Source organism: Hermetia illucens, chromosome 2 (genome assembly GCF_905115235.1).
Source record: "Hermetia illucens chromosome 2, iHerIll2.2.curated.20191125, whole genome shotgun sequence".
NCBI lineage: Eukaryota > Metazoa > Arthropoda > Insecta > Diptera > Stratiomyidae > Hermetia > Hermetia illucens.
The window spans coordinates 124,587,276-124,608,533 of NC_051850.1; the positions used below are offsets into that span (position 1 = coordinate 124,587,276).

Consider the following 21,258-nt stretch of genomic DNA (forward strand, 5'->3'; position numbering starts at 1 on the left):
TACCGCCCCTTGTTGCACCAGAGATTCGTCGAGCGTTTTCCGCAATTCGCGCACGTGACTGTGCAGCGAGTCGCAGACCAGTACCGCTTTATTACTCGCAGCGACACAATCCCGGCCACCATCAGGGAACGTGTTCGACTTGAGGTTATCGGGGAAACTGGTGACCGAGAGTCGATGGAGCGCGGCAGAGGCGGCGGCATCAACAATACCACGCCGCACTGCAGGCAACAGGTTCAGTACTCGCCGAAGCACTCTTCTCCACCGTCCAGCTGTGGTTTCCACTGAGGTTCGGGACGAATTCCAAAGAGCGTGTATAGAATTCTTGGATATGGATCCTTTGCATAGGCCAGGTATTCCCAGGCTCTATGCATCTCCAGCAACTCCGGAAATGCTATCTCAAATCAATGATGAGATTGCATCTCGACTGTGTGCTGATATGTCGCTGGAGCAACTACAATCACTTGTGTATTGTGGTGCAGTTGCGGCTATCAGATTGCACGGTCAGAAGATTCGCTTTCGTGTTATTGGTTTGAGTGACAAAAGAGATCCACCATGGAAAATTCGTCTGGAATGTCCGCGGGACTCACTAAGGCAGGAAATTGCTAGACTGATTCAGATCAGCACTGGCAATGCCACTCGACGGGTGAGAAACAAAGTGCAGAGGGTTTACCGGAACTATGCCATCCCCTGTGAGACACCCGTTGTTGAAATTCTGGACACACTAAAACAGAAACTTTCTGTCATATGCAGTCGGTTACGACGGTATGGCGAAAGTTATTCCAGACGTGTCCAGAATGCAACATACGCGAGGAACCAGCGGAGCTTTTTCAGATCTCCCAACGAATCCCAACAGAGCGCCCAGACAATACAGTTCTCGGTGACGGAAGCGAAAGAGTATTGGGGTGGACTTTGGGGGTTACCTGCCCAGATTGCTGAGCATGCTGAGTGGATCACCGCCGACGGCACTCGCCATGCCAATACACCTGGCATGAATTTTGCGGATGTTACCGAAGAGGAAGTTCGACGAGCCATAAACATCTCGAAGAATTGGAGGGGCCCAGGTCTGGATCGGGTGCAGAATTTCTGGTATAAGAAATTTACCAGCGTACACAGTCGGTTGGCATGGTCATGAGTCGGCCGGAGAAATTTCCACCTTTCCTCACTGCGGGGATTACCTACCTTATCCCTAAGAAGGACACGGTGCAGGACCCCGCAGACACAAGACCGATCACTTGCTTACCAACCCTCTACAAATTCATCACGTCCATTATTAGTGGAAGGATCAATGCGCACCTCGAGACCAACAACATTCTGTCCGAGGAGCAGAAGGGCTGCCGAGTTGGATCAAGGGGTTGCAGAGAGCAACTCATTATCGACTCGGTAGTTGTAGGACAAGCAACTAGTGGCCAAAGAAACCTCTTCAGTTGCTATATCGATTATGCCAAGGCTTTTGATAGCGTTCCGCATACCTGGCTAATCGACATCCTACATCTGTATCGCATTGATCCGAAACTAATAAAGTTTTTGGCGACAGTCATGGAAGGGTGACATACCACCTTATCGGTGCGTACATCTGAGGGTGCTAATACCTCAGAGCCCATCCGTATACGGAAGGGCATCTTCCAGCGGGATTCATTGAGTCCTCTTTGGTTTTGTATGGCACTGAATCCCCTTTCATGGCTACTGAATGATGCTAGAGGGCATGGTTTTGCAATAAAATCTGGCCTACGTGCTAAGTACGAACTGACACACTTGATGTACCTAGATGACATCAAGCTGTATGTTGGTACTGACAACCATCTCAGAAGTCTGTTGCGAATAATAGACATGTTCAGCCGTGATATTCGGATGGAGTTTGGATTAGACAAATGTCGAATCCGCCATCCGCAAAGGTCATCACGAGCCGCATGCCGGACATAGCATTGGTGACCTCCACATCGAAGCTATGACCGAGACAGACTTCTACAAGTACCTAGGAATTCAGCAAGGAACCCATGCTCGAGTTGGTGATCTGAAAGAAGCTCTGCTGTCCGAATTCCTGCGACCTGTAAAGCTGGTGCTGAAATCGCATCTCTCGGGGAAGAATGTATTCGCTATCTCTTCACTGGCTTATGCATTCGGAATATTGCCATGGACGAAGACCGATCTGGAAAACGTCCAGCGGCGGATAAGGACAACTATGTCCAAATTCCGAATGCATCATCCAAAGTCTGCCGTGGAGCGGATGAACCTGCCTCGTGACATCGGAGGTAGGGGCGTGGTTGACGTGGCGGCACAACATCATCGCCAAGTCGACTCGCTGCGCGCTTATTTTTACAGCAAAGAGCAGGCGAGTCCCTTGCATGCCGCTGTCTGTAAGGCAGACTGTGTACTGACTCCACTTAACTTGAAGGATCGATCTTTCAATCCTCTGAGCGGGGTGAAGTCGGACCAAGAGTGGATTGATGAATGGAAGTCGAAGGCAATGCACGGTAAACACGTGAATTGTCTTTGGCAGCCATTTGTCGATTTGCATCTGTCGAACAGATGGCTGTGTGCTGGGGAGCTCTTTGCTGAGACGGAGGGGTTCATGTGTGCCATTCAGGATGGCGTGGTCGCTACCCGAACTTATAAAAAGCTCATCATGAAAGAACGGCTGGAGAACGACTAATGCAGAATGTGTGGTTCGGCGTTAGAGACGTTGGACCATCTCATTTCTGGCTGTACTGTTATGGCACCGGTGCAATACATGACCAGGCATAATGCTGTGTGTAAGGTTATCCATCAAAACCTTGCATATAAGCATGGGCTGATCACGGGAACATGTCCGGTTTACCGATATGAGCCGCAAGCAGTACTTGATAGTTCTGCTTACAGCATGTATTGGGACCGGCAAGTTCTGACTGATCGCCATACCGCACACAACAAACCTGACGTACTGTTAGTTGACAAGACGGGTCGCTCCGCGTATATTATTGATGTTGCTATCCCCCATAATAGCAACATTGAACGGAAATACGTGGAGAAGAAGGTGAACTATGAGCTATTGGCTCGGAAAATCAAAGAAATTTGGCGTCTCGAGCGGGTGGTTGTAGTTCCCATAATATTGTCAGCTACAGGTATTGTACCTAAATCCCTGACGGCTTCCCTTGATGTATACAAATTTGAAAGAAAATTCTTCTGCTTTATATCGTAAATTATGTACAGAAATGGTGTTCAAAATTTCGAAAGGAAAGGTGCAGTAATTTTAGCTCAAGTGGTTAGAGTGCTGGGCTGTCGTAGCGGAAGGTCGCGGTTTAAACCTCACTGGTGGCGGAGGGATTTGCTATCGTGACTGGATGTCGGATACCAGCCGACTCAGCTACGAATGAGTACCTGAGTCAAATCGGGGTAATAATCTCGGACGCGCGCAATGCTGACCAGATTGCCTCCTACAGGATACTGTAGCGTACCGTTACGGAATGACACACTTCAAGGCACTGATCCAATATGGATTGTTGCGCCAACGATTATTATTATTATTCAGGAGCTGTTTCATTACTGATTCTCATGTTTTCATTGAAGACGCAGGTTGCTACATGGGCTGCAGTCTCAACGATGGCAGAGGTTCCACTCAAGTGCATTGGTGTAATTTTTGACATAAGTTGGTTCGAACTCTCGTTGTTCTGCATAAAATCTCTTCCATAGAGGGTCTTGATAGCATCTAAAACAGAACGCTTTACGTGTATTTGAACGAATCCACAGTTCACAGTTCCTATCTTCCCATCAAATTTGGTGCCAATTGATACAACTGTTTCTGAGAAAAGTGAGTGTGACAGACAGACAGATTGTAAGCCGATTTTAATATGGTTTTGTTTTATACAAAACCTTAAAAACACAGTGAAACATTCAAACACCAATTTGAAGAGGAGATGAAAGGTCTAATCCTGAGATTGTAACTTCAGAATTATAACGCTGTAGCTCTAATATTCGCCATTTTTTCTGAAAGTTTATTTGGTGGTTCAAATTCCTGAAGTTGATACTTCGTTAGGAGAATGTCATCTTTCACATGAAATTTTTTATTTGCCGTATCTATTTGTAATTTTTTTAACTGCCTGTATAAAGGAGGAATCGACAGTTGTACAAATAGATTTGAAAAATTGGAGCATATAAAAGCGCGGGCAATCGTTCGATTTATACAAAGAGTTTCGCTTCGTTGGTTAGACATATTCAGTCTTATGATGAAGTCCTTACCATTTATTTTTTTGGGGTTGGTCTTATTTTTACCAACTATTTGGTCGGCATCTATTCTTGATTTTGATGTAAGTATCTTAAGGGGAATTAGTGTCAAGATGTGTTTCGAAGGAAAAGTAAAGGTAATTATGCTAACGATTGGTCCATATTCAGGATAAATTACAATTAGTTCGTGAAAGACGAGCAAGTAATTGCGGCCAAGGTACTGACGGTGGCGACGCAACCGCCGGCGGCCCCGGTCCTACCGGTGGCGACGGTACTGGCGGCGGCCCCAGTACTGACGGTGGCGACGGTACTGGCGGCGGCCCCAGTACTGACGGTGGCGACGGTACTGACGGCGGCGATGGTACTGAAGGTGGTGACGGTACTGACGGCGGCGACGGTACTGACGGGGGCGATGGTACTGACGGAGGCGATGGTGCTGATGGCGGCGACGGTACTGAGGGCGGCGATGGGACTGACAACGGCAATACTGACAATGCTGACGATTCTGACGCCGGCGGCAATACCGACGGTGGAAATACTGATGGTGGTAATACTGACGGGGGCAGTACAGACAGTGCCAGTACTGACGGCGGCAATACCGACGGTGACAATACCGAAGGCAGTACTACTCCAGCGGCTTCCGCTGACGCAGGCAATACTGACGACAGCAGCGCCTCCGGAAGCGGCTCTGGAACTGGTACCGGAATCAGTGGTGGAAATACTAATAGTAAAGCCGCTCGTCTTCGTCGGCTCCAAAGACTTCGGCGACTCCGGAGACTTCGGCTTCTTCAGCGGCTTAAGCGTCTTCGGCTTCAAGAAGCACTTCGTCGTCGTCAACGTGCAGAACGTGCAGCACGCGCACGTCTAGCGCGAAAAGCCCGGAAACTTCGTAACAAGTGGCGTCCAAATCGCCAAAGAGGACCACATAAACGCCATGGACCCAACCGCCGCAATCGCAACCGTAGGACTCCCAGTCGACGCAATCGATATAGAAATCGACGCGGATAAATCTTTTCTACCGAATGGGTTGTCATTTCCAAATAGATAAGCAATGCATAGGAGTATGTTTTATTTGAATTTTAGTGCAACTGACTGCAGTCTCTGCATTACCTGTTATGGTTTAAATTGGTACCCTACTACTTTACTAGGTTTGTGAAGATTGTGTTTATTATAAAATGGCTCGGTTCTGAAGGTTTGTTATGAAATATAGGTTGTCTACTTGGCTGTTTCCTACATTGGCTACAGATAATGGCTAATAGTAACAGTTAAAGGAGCAATTTCCTGTTAGAGGTCGTATTATCCTCTTTGTTAGATGATAAGAATGTCGGTTTAGCGGTTTCAGTCACAGGTTTTGAGAGGCAATACGATTGCGGCTTTATCGCGTTCTAATACCTTTATAAAGATTTTCACCTGGTGACAGGAGTTTAAGGGGGTCATCCCGTGTGAAGGCCGTTTTTTTGAAAAAATATTTTGAAGGACTGGATAAAGATAGAAACGTGATTTTTTCACCATATGTTTATTGATATCTCTAGTATATGTGGTAAATTTTTCAGCTTGATTTCGTGGCTAATTTTTGGAATACGTGTTAATTTATGCACCCATCTCCAAAAAAAGGTGTTTTTCTGCTGCCACGCTGGAGGGCGCTGTGTTCATCTGAGGGAAAAAAACTAAACGGCATTTTAATGTGGACAATATTCCACGGTCCGCAAACTAGGATAATTGGAAAATATTAAAAGGTAAATTTTTGGTGGGCTTTTAAACTTATTTTTTTGGATTTTGGTGTTTTTTTACGGCTTTTTTTATGAATAAAAAAAAAATTACCCATCCGATTACAATTATCCTAGTTTGCGGACCGTAGAAATATGTACTAAAGAAGCCGTGAAAATTTCAAAGAATCTGGTTGGATAGATTTTGAGCTATGGTGGCAGCCGATTTTCAAGATGCTGTTTCGAGAAAAACGCATTTGAAAATTTAAATGTGATTATCAACAGTAAAATTTTAACTCACCATTAATCTGCTACACCTGGTCTATAGAGAGCACCCTCCGTTTCTTCAAAAAAGTCTTGTAAGGCCGATTGTTGCTCTCTGGTGTCAATTGTGGCTCTTTTAGCGAAGTCAGTCGGTCGTGGTTCGGACCGCCAAATTCGCGCTTCATTACGGCGGTCGGCATTAACCTGACATATGTGACCAACTTGACATCCCATTGTCTCTAGGATTTTGAGAATGCCACTGAGTCCTTCATTGAAAATAATTACAGCCAGAAAAGTGGCTATTTCTACGACCTTGGCCCCAGAATGAAGGTGTTTAGGAGCGAAAGTCCAGATCAATGCATTTAACGACTCATTGTTATTCTGGGTTTCTGCTCCTAAACATCTGTTCAAGAGATCATCTCGTGACAAATCTTCGAAGATTGGTTTGATGACTGTTTGAACTTCTTCAGTCAAAAGTGCCTTCTCGTGGTGAAAACTATCCAGTTCTCCTTTAGCTTCCGCTTTGCGCCATTTGCACCAACTGTCCTCGCCTGCTGGACAATTTTGATGCTGAGGATTTTCGTCTGTAGAACATTTATGGAAGAAAGTTTCCCAAATTTCTTGCTTCATTCCTTCTATCGAATTTGCGTGTCAACGAATAGCTAGCCCAGAAAATGTAGTGAGGTCCTTATCGGTAAGTTTTCCAGCCCCTTTTCCACCAATGCCTTTGTGATTCTTCTTTGCATTTCTAAGCCGCGTTCCCATTCTTTTCTCGACATGTCCTACGTATTCCTTTTTTACTAGTACGTATATTTTATTATTTGCGGAAATACCGGAGAAAACTCCAGCAAAATCCAATATACAATATACAAAACTTGTCGCAATTGGAACATCCATGTTCATGCTTGCTAAAAGTTTCTTTGCTGATGTTGATGCGAAGTCCTTTTTCTTCTCTGATAAGTATCGATTCCCATGAAATACTCATTTTTTAGTGCGAGCGTGACGTTGAACGTTAAAGCGATCTCCCTTCGTACGATCCATTTAAAAAAATCACTGAGCACACAAACAGCACAATACTTACAACAAAATATAACTGAGTATAACTTGAACGCCTTTCACTGCTCACTCTATACTGGATTATCCTTTTTATTCCAAACAGCAGATAAGTTTAGACAATTGACTGGTTTTCCATCTTTTTTTATTTATACCTGTGTTCAAATTTATAAGGCTCAGGTAAAAAACTAACAGATAAAAGAAGATTCGATGCTCTTTCTCATCGAGTACTCTAGCCGCGGCTGCAAACTCCTTACCTGTTTAACCCTGTAATTTCTGAAGGACTCGGAATATCGGAAAATCCCTTTGCCCACATATTCTCCACTATATATAGATACAATTCATGCAAAAAAAAAAATCGATTTCTCCAACCCGACACACGGGATGACCCCCTTAAGTAAATTCATTCCCTTCAGCGCAGTCTTGACGGGAATGGAATAATGCAGCAAGCTTGGCGACTAAATGTGTTAGTCTCATCAAGATTGTTTTGTTCAGTCAGCTGATTTTAAGCAGTACCTTATGACAATTCCATCAGCTTTGTGGTAGACAAGGCTCCAATTATTAAAATTAATCCGAAACCTCTTCCTTTTGCTTTGTAAAGGATCTGTATTTTTTGCAAATATGCATGTTTGGGTTACTTGTCGCCTTTGTCAGTGCTAAATTTCGAAACCTATGCTAAGATTAAATATTTGTTAGTAATACAGAAAGAAAGGTTTCGGTTACTCAAACGCTTTTCATGGATTGTGTTAATTGCTACAGTAGAATGACATACATTCTCGTCCAGAATATGGTCACCATTTTTTCGAGGGTTTGTACCTGAGCGCTTTGCATGACTAACCCTTTGAAAAGCAAATCATATTCGTAATCCCAAAGGACGTGCGGCCAGTTGTTGATTATTCCTTCCTTCCGGTGGTGGTGTCTCCTCAACAGAGTTTGAGTTCTCGAAGGTCAATCTGGAAATCACCTAATGTTTACCAAGGGATTTGGATAAGAAATTCTTTGAGTGCTGTGCACAACGCAGTTATCATAGTTCCATAAATGCTCAGACAACTGAACAAATGTGCTTTAGGTCCCAATTTCATGATGAGAAATTTCCAACTTCCATCTCCACTTGGTAGAAGACGGTAACAATTATATAGTGGCTAACGTAAGCAGGAGCGGAAAGTATATGCATTCAATATCAGCAATGGTAAAGGGCACCCACTTGTTTTTCGATGTAGATGATGGGTAGATATTAGTGGCCCCGAGGTGTCCACAGTTGACCGTTTTGATGCTACAAATTCCTATGCTCCTATGCTACCTGTGGGGAGGGTAAAGCGAACAGAATCCAGCTGGCTCGGATTTTTATAGTCTGCTTGTAGCGTTTAGCAATTGATGTGAGTGGTCAGTTTCGATTGCAGGGTAGAATCAATTTCTCCAATTTTTTTTTAAAGTATTGGTCACATGCCCAAGAAAAGAGTAGTCCGTGCACTAAACAAAAGGAGCGAGTTGCGTCTCAAACTGATGCGGGGCGCCATTAAGAAGATGGCGGGCTCAGGTCCACCCATTCCTAACAATGTAATTTATACCCTTGTGGGGTTTTGAAATAAAAAGAGAGCAAAATTGTAGTCGGTTTGGCTATGGTATGGCTGCACTCATCTCTGTGTTCCTATGATTGGGAATCCATAGGAGGAGGATTATTTTCAGTGTGTTCATGCACTGGACGATGTCGCCACTGAGTAGAAAGTCTCAACAGCCGCTTAACTGTCGGTGAGAATGAGCTCGAATTTTGCCCCAGCTATCGAAAGGCTTTCCAGTTTCGGTAGTACTTCCGCTTGGAATACACTGGTGAATTCTGGAAGACCATACGACCCGGCTATACTTTGCATATACGAGCAGACTGCCCCACCGAATCCAGATAATATCTTGATCCGTTGGTGAAAAATGTTGTACCATAATCTCGCAATATGTCACCGGTTTCCCGCTTACCCTGGTCGATAAGCCCACTGCAAAATTTTTTTCAAGCTCGGCTTCTGTTTGTATTTTTCACTCCTTTGTGGAGCACAGTCTCAGGTTTCAGTGAGACTGTGCTTCAGTTTCATTATCATTGCACTTGATGTCGTGCAAATGTAAAGCGTGAAGCAAGCTCGATTTGCGATGTCGTAATCCGTTGGGAATGTCCACAGTTCCCAAGATACTTAATCTAAGCTGTTACTATAGCCCTAGGGTTTCATCCTTCATGAACCGAACTTACTTAGTTTAATAGCACTGGACTATAGCGTATTTAGTGTCGAGGTCCAGGAGGAGGAGACACAGGAGTACAGTCAGGGCATTTGCCGAGCAGTAGTGCGGATCCCCGCTTTTTTGAAACCTATTAAACTTGATTCTACTGTATTTCCTACTCAGAGCCGCCCCCCGCAAAACAGATCCGTACATTGAGATGAGATAAATTTGTATACATTCGGCAGGCATAGAACACTGCATAGGCCTTCTTAACCAGTTGGCATATGGCATCACCTTCACTCCACTCCTGTCAAATATCCGTAGAATTTTATCCATCACTATCAAGCAGAGTACCGGAGTGGCGACAACTGGGGCGTCTCTCTACTCGCAGCTCTGGTCAAGCGACTACTTCCCACGTCAGACTGGATTACGACGACAACGGAATAACGATTTGCGTATTTTTTCATGGAACGTGCGCTCCCTGTACAGAGATGAAGCTGATGAGCAGCTAGCCGATACTCTGTCTCAATATAGGGCTGATATAACAGCGTTGCAAGAGAGGCGTTGGACAGGGACCGGTTTCCTGGAGAAGAACCACTACACCATATATTATAGCGGTCATCCAGTAAACCATGTGCTCGGAGTAGGTTTCTTAGTCAGCCAAAAAATGATACCTGCTGTTATCGGCTTTGAAAACATAAGCGAACGGCTATGCATTCTGCGCTTGCGAGGCAAGTTTAGAAAAATAAGCCTCATAAACGTTCACGCCCCTACAGGAGAGACTGGAGAGTCGGAGAAGGATACCTTCTATGAGGCAGTAGAAAGAACCCTCGAAGCCTGTCCCAGATATGATATCAAAATCATACTTGGGGATTTTAACTGCCAAGTAGGGAAGGAGCCCGTATTCAGGCGATGCGTTGGCTCCCATAGCTTACACGAAAAAACAAATGATAACGGACTGCGGACTATTCAATTAGCAGGGTCACACGAAATGGTTGTTGGAAGTACCTGGTTTGCGCGGAAAGTGGTCCACAAACATACGTGCGCCTCTCCAGACGGGACCACCTTCAACCAAATTGACCACGTGCTGATCGAACGCCGCCACCTCTCAGCCTTGATGAATGTCAGAACATATAGGGGGCCAATATAGACTCGGATCACTATCTCGTTGGCATGGTGCTCCGAGCTCGAATAACAATACCACCTAGAATCACCTCTGACAATCAGGTGAGAGTGAATACTGAAGCCATCCACAACACAACCCTCCGCGACACCTATAAGAGGGAAATGGATGCCGCAATAACTGCAGTCAACAGAGGACCTGGAGATGAAGCATCAACAAATGATCTTCACAATCACCTGAAGAACGTTATCATGAATACGGCCACAAACATACTTGGCCCCAGCCGCAAAAGGAGTCGGAACGGCTGGTTTGATGATGAATGTAAGCTAGCAACGGAACGGAAGAATGCCGCATACCGAGTAATGTTGCATCCTCAAAGAACGAGGGCACGCGCAGAGACTTATCACGAACTCCGTCAAACGGAGAAGCGACTTCACAGACGGAAAAAGGAAGCCTGGGAGAACCAACAAGTCTGTGAACTAGAAAAGTACAGGGAGCAACCGCACCAGCCGCGCAAGTTTTACCAACAAGTCAGCAGGATGAAGCCTTATACACCTCGATGCTCATCCTGCCGAGACAAAGAGCGAAATCTGATTTCCGACAGAATGGGCATATTGGAGCAATGGGTTGAGTACTTTGATGAGCTACTGAACAACCAGAACATCGGTGAGTTGGAGGTCCCGCCAAATGAAGACGACGGACAAATACTGCCACCACCAAGTTTAGGAGAAACAGTTCGTGCAATTCATCGGCTAATAAATCATAAATCAATCTGTCTCATACATAAAAAGGGAGATATCACACAGTGCAGCAATTATAGAGGTATCACGTTGCTGAATACCATCTATAAGATATTCTCCACTATCTTGCTAGGCCGGATAGCCCCATACGCCCAGAACATCATTGGCCCATACCAAAGAGGCTTCACTCCAGGCAAATCAGCAATAGATCAGATTTTCTCTGTGCGGCAAGGGATGGAAAAACTGTTGGAATATGGACAACAGTTGCACCATCTATTCATCGACTTTAAAGACGCCTATGATAGCATAGCCAGGGTAAAACTGTATGGGAAGAACCACCCGAGACGTACAAACTGCCTTCATCCAGATCGATCAGGCGGTTATCGGGGCGAGATCTTGGGCTGCACATCAATGAAGGCAAGACAAAATATATGGTGGCAACGTCAGCACCGAAGATGAATCAACCAACAACATCAAACCGCACTGGTCAAACACGAAGAAGAATAAGGATAGGAGAATACAACTTTGAGACCGTTGGCAATTTCTCCGATCTAGGGTCAAAAATCACAACCGATAACAACTACGATGATGAAATCCGCGCACGGTTGTTGTCAGCCTACAGAGCCTATTTCAGCTTACAAAGATTGTCCCGCTCGAAACGTCTCACCATACGGTCAAAGCTCTTACTGTACAAGACTATGATCTTGCCAGTCCCCATGTATTCCTCGGAAACTTGGGTTCTTAGCAAGAAAAATTGCGAACTCTTGGCCGCGTTCGAGAGAAGAATTCTCCGAAGAATTTTTGGCCCCCTATATGAGGATGGACGATTCCGTAGCCTACACAATGACGGTTGTGGATAAAATCCGGCTCAATAGGTTACGGTGGGCGGGTCACTTAATCCGTATGGATGAGGATGATCCCACCCGGAAAGTCTATGAGGGCAATATCTATGGTAGAAAAAGAAGACGAGGCAAACCCTGCCTAAGATGGAGCGATGGCGTAGGTCAGGACGCCAGACAGCTTTTAAGGATATCGAATTGGTGGACCTGGGCGCAAAACCGGGATGTCTGGAGTTCCTTATTAAGGCAGGCCTAGACCAGATACCGGTTGTTGCGCCGTTGATGATGATGATGAGTAGGTTTAGTACTAATATTGTTGAAGGCTCCCTCTATATCCAGGATTGCTTGCAGTGTAATCGAACTAATTGCCTCGTGAAGACTGGTTTCTATGATCCATGATTTCTGAGATTCGGAGTAGAGTATCCTCTACATGATCGTCATTACGTGGATACTGGCATTATGCCGTTTGGGTCTGGGGAGTTATATGCGGAGGCTGTTGTAGTACAGCTGATTTTATACTTGATAATTTCCGATTTTATAACCACGCGACTAGAGTTGCATACCCTCCAAGCAAGCTGCTGATTCACAGTCCGCAACAATACAATTGGCTGTGGGCCTTGAAGCATGTTAGAGCACATCATTTAAGGCCGCAACAGACCACCACAGCAATATGGTACACTGTAGGGGGCACTGTGATAAGCATTGCGCTCGACCGTGATTATTACCCTGATATGGCTCAGGTACTCATTCACAGCTGAATAGACTAGTATCCGGCTTCCAGTCATGATACAAATCGTTGTCACCAGTGAGATTTGAACCTCGACTTTCTGCTACAACAGCCTAACGATCTAATCACTGTCTCATCGGGTCACTCCATTTATGCGGAGTAGAAAAGGTTGGCAGCTCACATGAGGTAACTCCTCGTTGATCACCAGTCAGTCGTCTATGGGAATCTTGAGGCTTTAAAGATGTAGGAGATTAGCGGAGGCATCTTCGGGAACCAGATGCGAGCCAATGGTCTCTTGAGAATCTCGTCGTATGGGACAACCTTGAGCTTTACGGCTTCCCAGGCGTTACTGATCTTAGCGATGCACGATCCGAGGAAATCCTTGGAGAATTAGTTTTCGCATGCTATGAAGTGGTAACAACGGACCACCTGGGGTTAATCAAAGTCTTGCCGCCCAGGAGATGGCCACCTTCGACAGACTGGCCTCAAAACTTATCCTCGGCGCCGGTTTATTCCTAGCGGATTAGTGTTGTGCAGTAGTTAACTAATTTGTTAGTTAGCTAATTATTCGAGTAATAATTGATTCAGTTATTAATTGCAATGATCAAAGCTGATTAGTTGTAATCACGAGTGAGCAACTAATAATTAAAAATCGGAAAAATTAGTTGCTCACTTATGATTACGACTAATAAATTGTTATTCGTTAATTGCAATTGACAATTAATCTTCTAACTAATTCTGTAAGAATCGGGCATACGAAAATTGTACGAGTTGAAGATGAAGGTTTTGTATAAAACAAAGCATTTTTTAAATTGTCCGTTGGTAACGTTGGTAACTGAATTTGTTATTTCGACGGTATGACTTTATATTAACTGACCGCTTAATAGGTGCCTCAGAGAATATTGGAACAGTGTTTCCGCCGTTATTTTTTATGGATACTTTATAAATAGCGTTGCCATCATTGAATTTAAAATGTTTTCTTTTGCGGAATGGTTGCGGAAAGTGCATTGTTTTCCACAGAAGAGGTCAAGTTTGCCGCTTTTGAATTTTTAGGTTATAAATTTTGGAAAAAAGGGTTGCCGTTTAAGGATTTCCGGCAAAGTAAAATCGCAAAATATCGGTTTTTAACATTTTAAAATTTCAAACCTTTTGTGTAATTATGTGAAAATAAATCAAAATATTCAAGGTATCGCGCAAATAACGCAAATACTTGTTAAAATCCACCTGCAAAAAAATGTCTTCGAACAACACCAAAAATGAAAATTTTGCACGTGCGACATTATTTTTCTGAATTTTAATTGGCGAGAAGTCCTACAATGGCGACCATTTTTTTTAAAATTTAAAGCCTCCATCATCAAGAATGGCGACCCTAACCTTTTCTATCGAAAACCATCTGCGATTCGCATCCATTAACATAAAAGAAATCTAAAAGAGTAAATGCGGCAAGCCCTGTTCAAAAATACCTATAGAATAAGGACGGCAACTCTGTTCCAACATCTTCACGCAAACGTCACTCATATTTCAGAACATCTCCCAGCCCCAAAACGTCTATGCTAATTTTAACACAATTCATAAGAAAATCGCAAAATCTTTCAAATGTAATGCGCTTATTTTCCAGTTATTTTCAATTGTTAATTATTAATCAAAACCGCTGAATTATTCGTTAGTTAACTGGTTTTTCAATTAATTCAATCAGTTGAAATTGTTCGAATAACGAATGGAAATCAAACAAAAAATAGTTGCACATTTTCGAATAATAAATTTCAATTGTTAGTTGCAACTAACTTTTGAATGAATTAATTTTATTCGTTAGTCGTTAATCGCAACTAACTTTTGCAGTGCCTGCTTTGCTGTTTGTCGTTCGAGCCCTTCGTGCCCTCCTCTTGTTTTCTGATAAAACCCATGGATGATAGAAAATATACTTCAAATGACAGAAGATTGAAAAGTAAAAGCAAAGATCAGCTGAAATACAAAAATATCAATAAAGAAATAAGAAGGGTAATTCAAAAAGTGAAAAAAACCTAGTTCAGTAATGAATACAGAGAATTTGAACTATTAGAAAAGCCATATGGCAATTCTAATTTACACAAAAGGGTAAAATAACGACAGGACTAAATGACAATGTAAACACAAAACCTTATTAAAATCGATTTACTGTCTGTCTGTCTATCTTTGTCTTTCATCGTTGGAAGGTGGAAAGGTTCAAAACCTACTGCTGGCTCCTGCCATGCAGTTATGTGAGACTTCTACTCACTAACACCACCTCCTTCTTCTTTCACTCTCCCCACGGGACTGCTATAAGCATTGCATCGCGGGGCTGGATCAGTTCTTAACTGCGGTGCCTGTCTGCGATCGCCTCCAGCCTAGTTCGGTGTGCTGTAAACCTTGGGCACTCAAATACAACATACCCCGCATTCTCAGCCACGTTACCACATCTTGGTCAGCATGGTGACTCGTCGTGCCCAAATCGATAAAGATAAGCCCGATAACCTCCATGTCCACTTAAAAACTGTGTTAGCTCGTAGCTTAGTTCCCCGTGGCTCCTTTCAATCCATCTTCAAATGTGCGGAAAGATACGGTAGGTCCAACGGCCAGTTTGTGTCTCGTTCCATCTCTTTTGCCATTTTGCGATGGGTTCTCGCCGTGCTAGTTGCCGTCGAAGTACAACAGACTCCCCGATTGCATACATTTTGTCGTAGAGACGTCGACTTTTATCCGCCAAGATGTCTATGGGGATTGTCCCTGCCAGTACACATGCTGCTTCTCCTGATGTCGTTCGATAAGCACTGCATACCCGGCGTGCACTTAGTCGATACGCTATTCCTAGTTTTCCGGAGTTTGATTTGTTTTCCAGAACAGTTGCCCAAACTGGAGCTGTGTAGAGTAGCACGGAAGTAACTATTCTTGAAATAAGACGACGTCGACTTTGTCTTGGTGCATCAATGTTCGGTAGTATCCTCGAGATCGTTACAGCGATGGAAAATGCTTTAGTTGCAGCGCTCTCAATGTGTTTTTTAAAGTTGAGTCTTTTGTCAATCATTACTCCCAAATATTTAAGCGACTCTTGGAAGTAAATTGTGTTTTCAACAACTTTAATTTTCACGGTCGTGTCTTTCCTTCTTTTGCTGATTAGCACTAGTTTCGTTTTATGTCCAGCAAGAGATAGACTGGACTTTTTCAACCAGGAATTGATCTCCCACATCGCTTCATTTGCATAGATTTCGATCTCGTCTAAGTGTTTTGCCACTATTGTTACCCCGATATCGTCCGCAAAGCCAATAGTTGTCACGCCTTTAGAAAAGGGTAGCGTCAGCACTCGGTTGTACATAATTAACCACAGTGAAGGGCCTAAGACAGACGCCTGTGGTACGCCGCACGTCATTGGGAATAATTTCTGTCCATCGTCTGAGTCGCAATATAATCTTCTTCCAAGAAGAAATGCAACAACGATGCGTACAATGTACTTTGGAGCCTGTAGTTTGGTTAGAGCCTCTATGATTTTCGTCCACTTTGCAGTGTTGAATGTATTTTTTACATCGAGTGTCACCAATGCGCAGCATTTGTCATCTTGTATTGCAGCGCGAGTCACCATATTGATTGCATCGACGGTTGTCCCTTTACGAAACGCGAATTGCTTGTCGGATAGGCCTTCCTTTTCCGCAACAGCAAGCACCCTGTTGTATAATATTCGTTCAAATAGTTTACCAATGGTATTGATAAAACATATCGGTCGATATGACGAGGCGTCTCCCAATGGTTTACCTGGCTTCGGAATAAGTATCAACTTTTGCAGCTTCCATTGCTCGGGGAATTCTCCTTCTCTAAGGCATGCCGTTAAAAACTTTGGCAAACATACCTAGTGCTGACCTGGCTGCCACTTTCAGGGCGATATTCGGGATTTCATCTGGCTCTGGGGTCTTATTTTCAGCGAATTTGCTTGCTGCATCAAAAATTTCCTCTTCTACCACTGCAGGAATTTCGTCGGGGTTTACATGGACTTTAGGCAGATTTGTGTAGTTCACATCCTCTGGGAAGAGAGTGTCTGTCTGTCACACGCATTTTTCTTGCAAACGGTGGCAGAAATTGACACCAAATTTGATAGAAAGCTGGGAATTGTGAACGCTCACGCATACAGTGAGTTAAATCCACGCACATTTTTTTTCATCAAATATAGTCATGTGGGATATCAAATTAAAGGTCTCGGTTAGAACTTTTCGAAATCTGTCTTAGTTTTGACATTTGTGAGAAAGGTGGGTAGTGCGGGTGGTTGAAAGTGATGATTGTTTTAAGGGGGCCATTCTCAGAAACTACTCATCCGAAAAATCTGAAAAAAAATCAGGAGGCTGCCACTATATGGTGCCTGGGCTCCGAAATACCTTCCATACTGATATCTGTACAAGTAAAGTTAATAATAGTATATTACTATAATTTTTAGTAATTGGCTTTACTACGTCAAAGTTGTCGCTTCTTTGCAAATTCAAGACTATGAATGCCAATATCATCCGAAAGTGGATATTCTCACATAATATTTGCATATATTACGTGCTACGTACTAAGAAATACACAAAACCTTTCGTACCTGAAGCGTCCAGCTTCTGGTTTCCCGACTTGTTGACATTTACGACCAATTTAAAAAATATTTAGAAAAAGCACTTTTCAATGAGAATAGGGAAAATTGAAATAGATTATTTAGATTACGTGCAAAATTTTTTTTTGTTTCAAATCGTTAGCACATTGAAATCTACATATTTCGATTCATATCTACTAATAAGAATTTATCTTTTCCAGCGTGTTGAAAAATTTCCTGAACATTTTCCGAAGGCTATAACTCGGGGATAAGGCATCGTATGTAAAATGCTAGTATCACATACAAGTGGACGGGTTGATATGTGAATTGCATATACTCTACGAACCATTAAATTGAATCACTGTAGATTTAAATATTCTCATAAATCGTCCAATTATTTAGGGAGCACTAGGTTGGTAGGTTGGTAGGTTCAAGTCTCATTGATGGCAGCGGCATTTGTATCTTGACTTGACGTCGAATACCAGTCGACTCAGCCGTGAATGAGTGAATGAGGGTAATAATCGTTAACGTTACTTCCTAAAGGGTGCTGTAATTTTGTAGTTTATTGTTACGGTACCGTTGAATGAACTGCTCTAATATATAATACTTCCAGGCCCTGATCAAAGTAGATTGTTGGTTTCGAACTTTTCGAATTGATTTTCATCTTTTAGTGTTTCGCGAAAGCTTTCGTTTATAGAATATCTTTTAAAGCTTATCTAAGCAGCGACCCTAAGATGCAAAAACCAAGCTTGTTTCTCTATTAGGCGACGCAAACAAAACTAAATAATCAAAATTGAATTTCAAAATTCAGTTTTCACTTTAAATAATATCATTTTAGGCAAAATGGACAAAATATATCAGGTACGCGTACAAACTAATTAAGTTTAATAAATTAGGTGCAAACATCTTTCCTTCCTCGCATATCAGCATTAGGGTCTCTTGTTGGTTTTATGCTTTTGTGGCGCAGCGGGGTTAACAACATTCGAAATTTGTTTCGAATGTTGTTAATTCGATTGACAGTTGCCACCACCGGCGTTTTCCGTGGCGGAGTAGGTCCTGATTTTTGAAATAATAATTGACGTTTTGTTTTTCAATTAGGAAAAAGGCCCGTGGAAGGCAATAAATTAAGAAAATAACATTTATATGAATAAGATTATTTGATTTGATTTGATTTTTTATGCACATTTTATTGTGACATTAAGAACGTATAAATTAATAAAAAGTCGTGTACAACTCGAACATTAGAAGTCATTAAAATTACAAATCGGATAGTGAATGCCATCAACAGTACAACAGTACGAGTTCAACAAATTAGAGAGGAGCTCTATCGTCTCAAAAAGACACAAGATGAAACTTTTGTGGAGACAGATATTAAAAGGAAATTGTTAAGGCTTGTTTTTGTCCCGGCTCTTGACCCGTCGTGAGTCTAATATATTGAAAAAGGAATACCCATCAGAATTTATGCACCGACCCTGATTTATACTCTGAATGTACAGCGCGTGCTTTTGTGACCATCGTACAAGTAGTGTGATAACTGAGGAAGATGAAGAAATGTCAATATAACCTTTTATTTGCTGAATTTTCCCTTTTCGCATTGATAGATAATAATAATTGTTAGTGTGACAATCCAATTGGTGGATGTGGGCCTTGAAGTGTTAACACAATTTATTATTCTATATTCATTCTAACGAGCACTTCATTCAAGACCATAACTGTACTCTACAGGATTACAGTACCCTTTAGGAGGCAATGCACAGCATTGCGCTTGCTTGTGCTTATTACCCTGATATGACTTAGATACACATTGAGAGTTGCTGTCGACTTGTATCTGACGTCAAGTCACGATACGAATCCCATTGCCACCAGTGAGACTCCAATCGAGGCCTTCCGAATAAAAGCCTTGTGTTCTAACCTCTAAGCCATCCGGTCACCCTTGCATTGATGGATGAATTTTATATTTTGAGCCCTCGATTCTCTATGTTCCCCATAATATCAAAGACATGACCAGTGTCTGTGAAACAAAACAAAATCGAGTCAATGCCTTTTTGTTTTTTTTTTAAGGATGTGGAAATCTTCAAAAGACTCTGGCCTAGAACCTTTCGCAGTTTAGACAATTGGGTGTGGTGTCCAATTTAAACCTGTACAGGTATTGACCATATCCTTCATGGCCGGTAAAAAACTGGGTGAGATTATAATTGATCTCCCCATGCTTTCTCTCAGCCACTCCCCGATGAAAAAGATCAACCTGCAAGTGCATCGACCCTTTTTTGCTGGCCGCATTGTTGCTGCCATCTGCTTATGGATTTCTCCCTTTCGGCTTTTTCTCACCTGGATTTTCCGTCTATCTTCACTATCAAGTATTTGATGGCCGGCTTGAAAGTGATGATATGATTCCCAAGTCAAATAATTCTTGCGCGCTTAGTGATGAGGATCGCTTCTGCCTTTTCCTCTGCGAGTGTCAGTCCAGCACTCTCTAACCAAGTCTTAACAGCACTGAATGCTTTGCTTGAGTACAACTCGGAAGGTTAAGTACATCATTGTACATGATCTTCCACAGTAGTGGGCTCAGTACAGATCCCTGTGAGACACCCGCCAAGACAACGTACTCCTTGGGCCCATCATTGTTATTATACCAGAGTGTCCGTTCTCGTAAGTAGCTATCGGCAATAGCAGCGAAGTAGGTGAGAACACTAATCTTCGCCAGAGACTTTCGTATAAGCTTCCAATTGGCCGAGTTGAATGCATTCCTCATCTAGGATCACTATCATGCAATATTTTCTGGTACAACAGGATTATTTTTAACAAGAGGATTGAGCACATGATCCGCGGAGATTGAGCGCCTCTCAATCGTCCTGCCACTATTTTATAGGCGTTACGCCACGGATTTATGTCCACAACAGAACAGAGCTCCTTAAAACATTCCCTCTTACTCCGCTGCATGGCGAGCTTGAAGTTGGGCTTATTGCTCTTGATAGTTCCTGCCTCTCTGAGCCGATCGTGTAGCTCGGTGGCGAATCGATCAAAGGCTGGCCAGTTCACTATTTCACCAATAATTGGATCTTTTAGCGGGGAATGAGCATTTCTAAGGCTTCAATGCGTCAGATGTTTTGGACATGCATTGTATGGCATGGAGAGCTCTAATTGTGGCAGGGCATGTTTTGCTAGACTGGTCTAGCCACACCACCATGAATGCTTGTTTACCCATTGCTTTTACAGGCCATCATCTTTTGGATTTCGGCATTAGAGTGCGGGTCTCCTGTCCTGTGGCTCCGTCCTTAGTTCAAAAGTGATTGCCTGGTGACCGCTGTGCCGGAACATATTACATGCCAGTGCATGGCATGGACAAAAGCCAGATCTAAAATTGATCTGGACCCCCCTTCCAATAAGTGTTTACATCACCTTCGTTGGCTGGAACTATATCCAACTGGGCGAATGCTTCTAATAAGCACCGTCCTCTTGCGTTAGCCTTTTTGCTGGCCCACGCATTAAAGTCATCGGCTATCACCTTGGGTCGTGTCCCCTTGCGATAGATTCTTCCCCGAATTCTTCTCTGGATGTTACCTCATCAAGATCCTTGCACTGTATATTAATCTCATGTTTTTGAGAACGTCCCGCGACATTGTCCCCAAATGAGTTCATAACTTGGTTACGAAAGCCATCAGCTTTTCCCATGCTGGATTTTTTCAGCTGAAACATGAGATCCCCCTTCTGGGTCCTCCGAGTTTTGCTGACATGTCCGCCTAGGTCTTTTAGGTGGGGGCAGGTTTCACCTTTTCAGTATCTCTGCATACGATAGATTTGGTGGAGATAACAATTACCTCTGGACGAATTCACTCCTTT

At 43.2% G+C, this 21,258-nt stretch overlaps 2 protein-coding genes across 4 annotated transcripts in view; both read left to right on the forward strand.

Moving 5' to 3' along the window:
- The window catches only part of LOC119650117 (acyl-CoA-binding domain-containing protein 5), a 200,153-nt gene that overhangs the window by 36,543 nt on the left and 142,352 nt on the right, over window positions 1-21,258 (forward strand). The window lies entirely within an intron of this gene.
- On the forward strand, window positions 4,152-5,254 carry LOC119650115 (uncharacterized PE-PGRS family protein PE_PGRS20-like). 2 transcript variants are annotated; one of them, XM_038052638.1, is made up of 2 exons: window positions 4,152-4,310; window positions 4,366-5,254. In XM_038052638.1, exons 1-2 carry the CDS (start codon window positions 4,197-4,199, stop codon window positions 5,203-5,205), a joined length of 954 nt encoding a protein of 317 aa, XP_037908566.1. In that variant the 5' UTR covers window positions 4,152-4,196; the 3' UTR covers window positions 5,206-5,254. The 2 variants fall into 2 exon arrangements, with proteins under 2 accessions (XP_037908566.1, XP_037908567.1); XM_038052639.1 differs by having other exon boundaries at window positions 4,171-4,280.

Excerpts from the sequence above, each read along its gene's own strand:
- LOC119650115 (XM_038052638.1), top strand. The coding sequence starts at position 4,197 with ATGATGAAGTCCTTACCATTTATTTTTTTGGGGTTGGTCTTATTTTTA. Across the intron at positions 4,311-4,365 it reads TAAGGGGAATTAGTGTCAAG|GATAAATTACAATTAGTTCG; the intron begins ATGTGTTTCGAA and ends GTCCATATTCAG.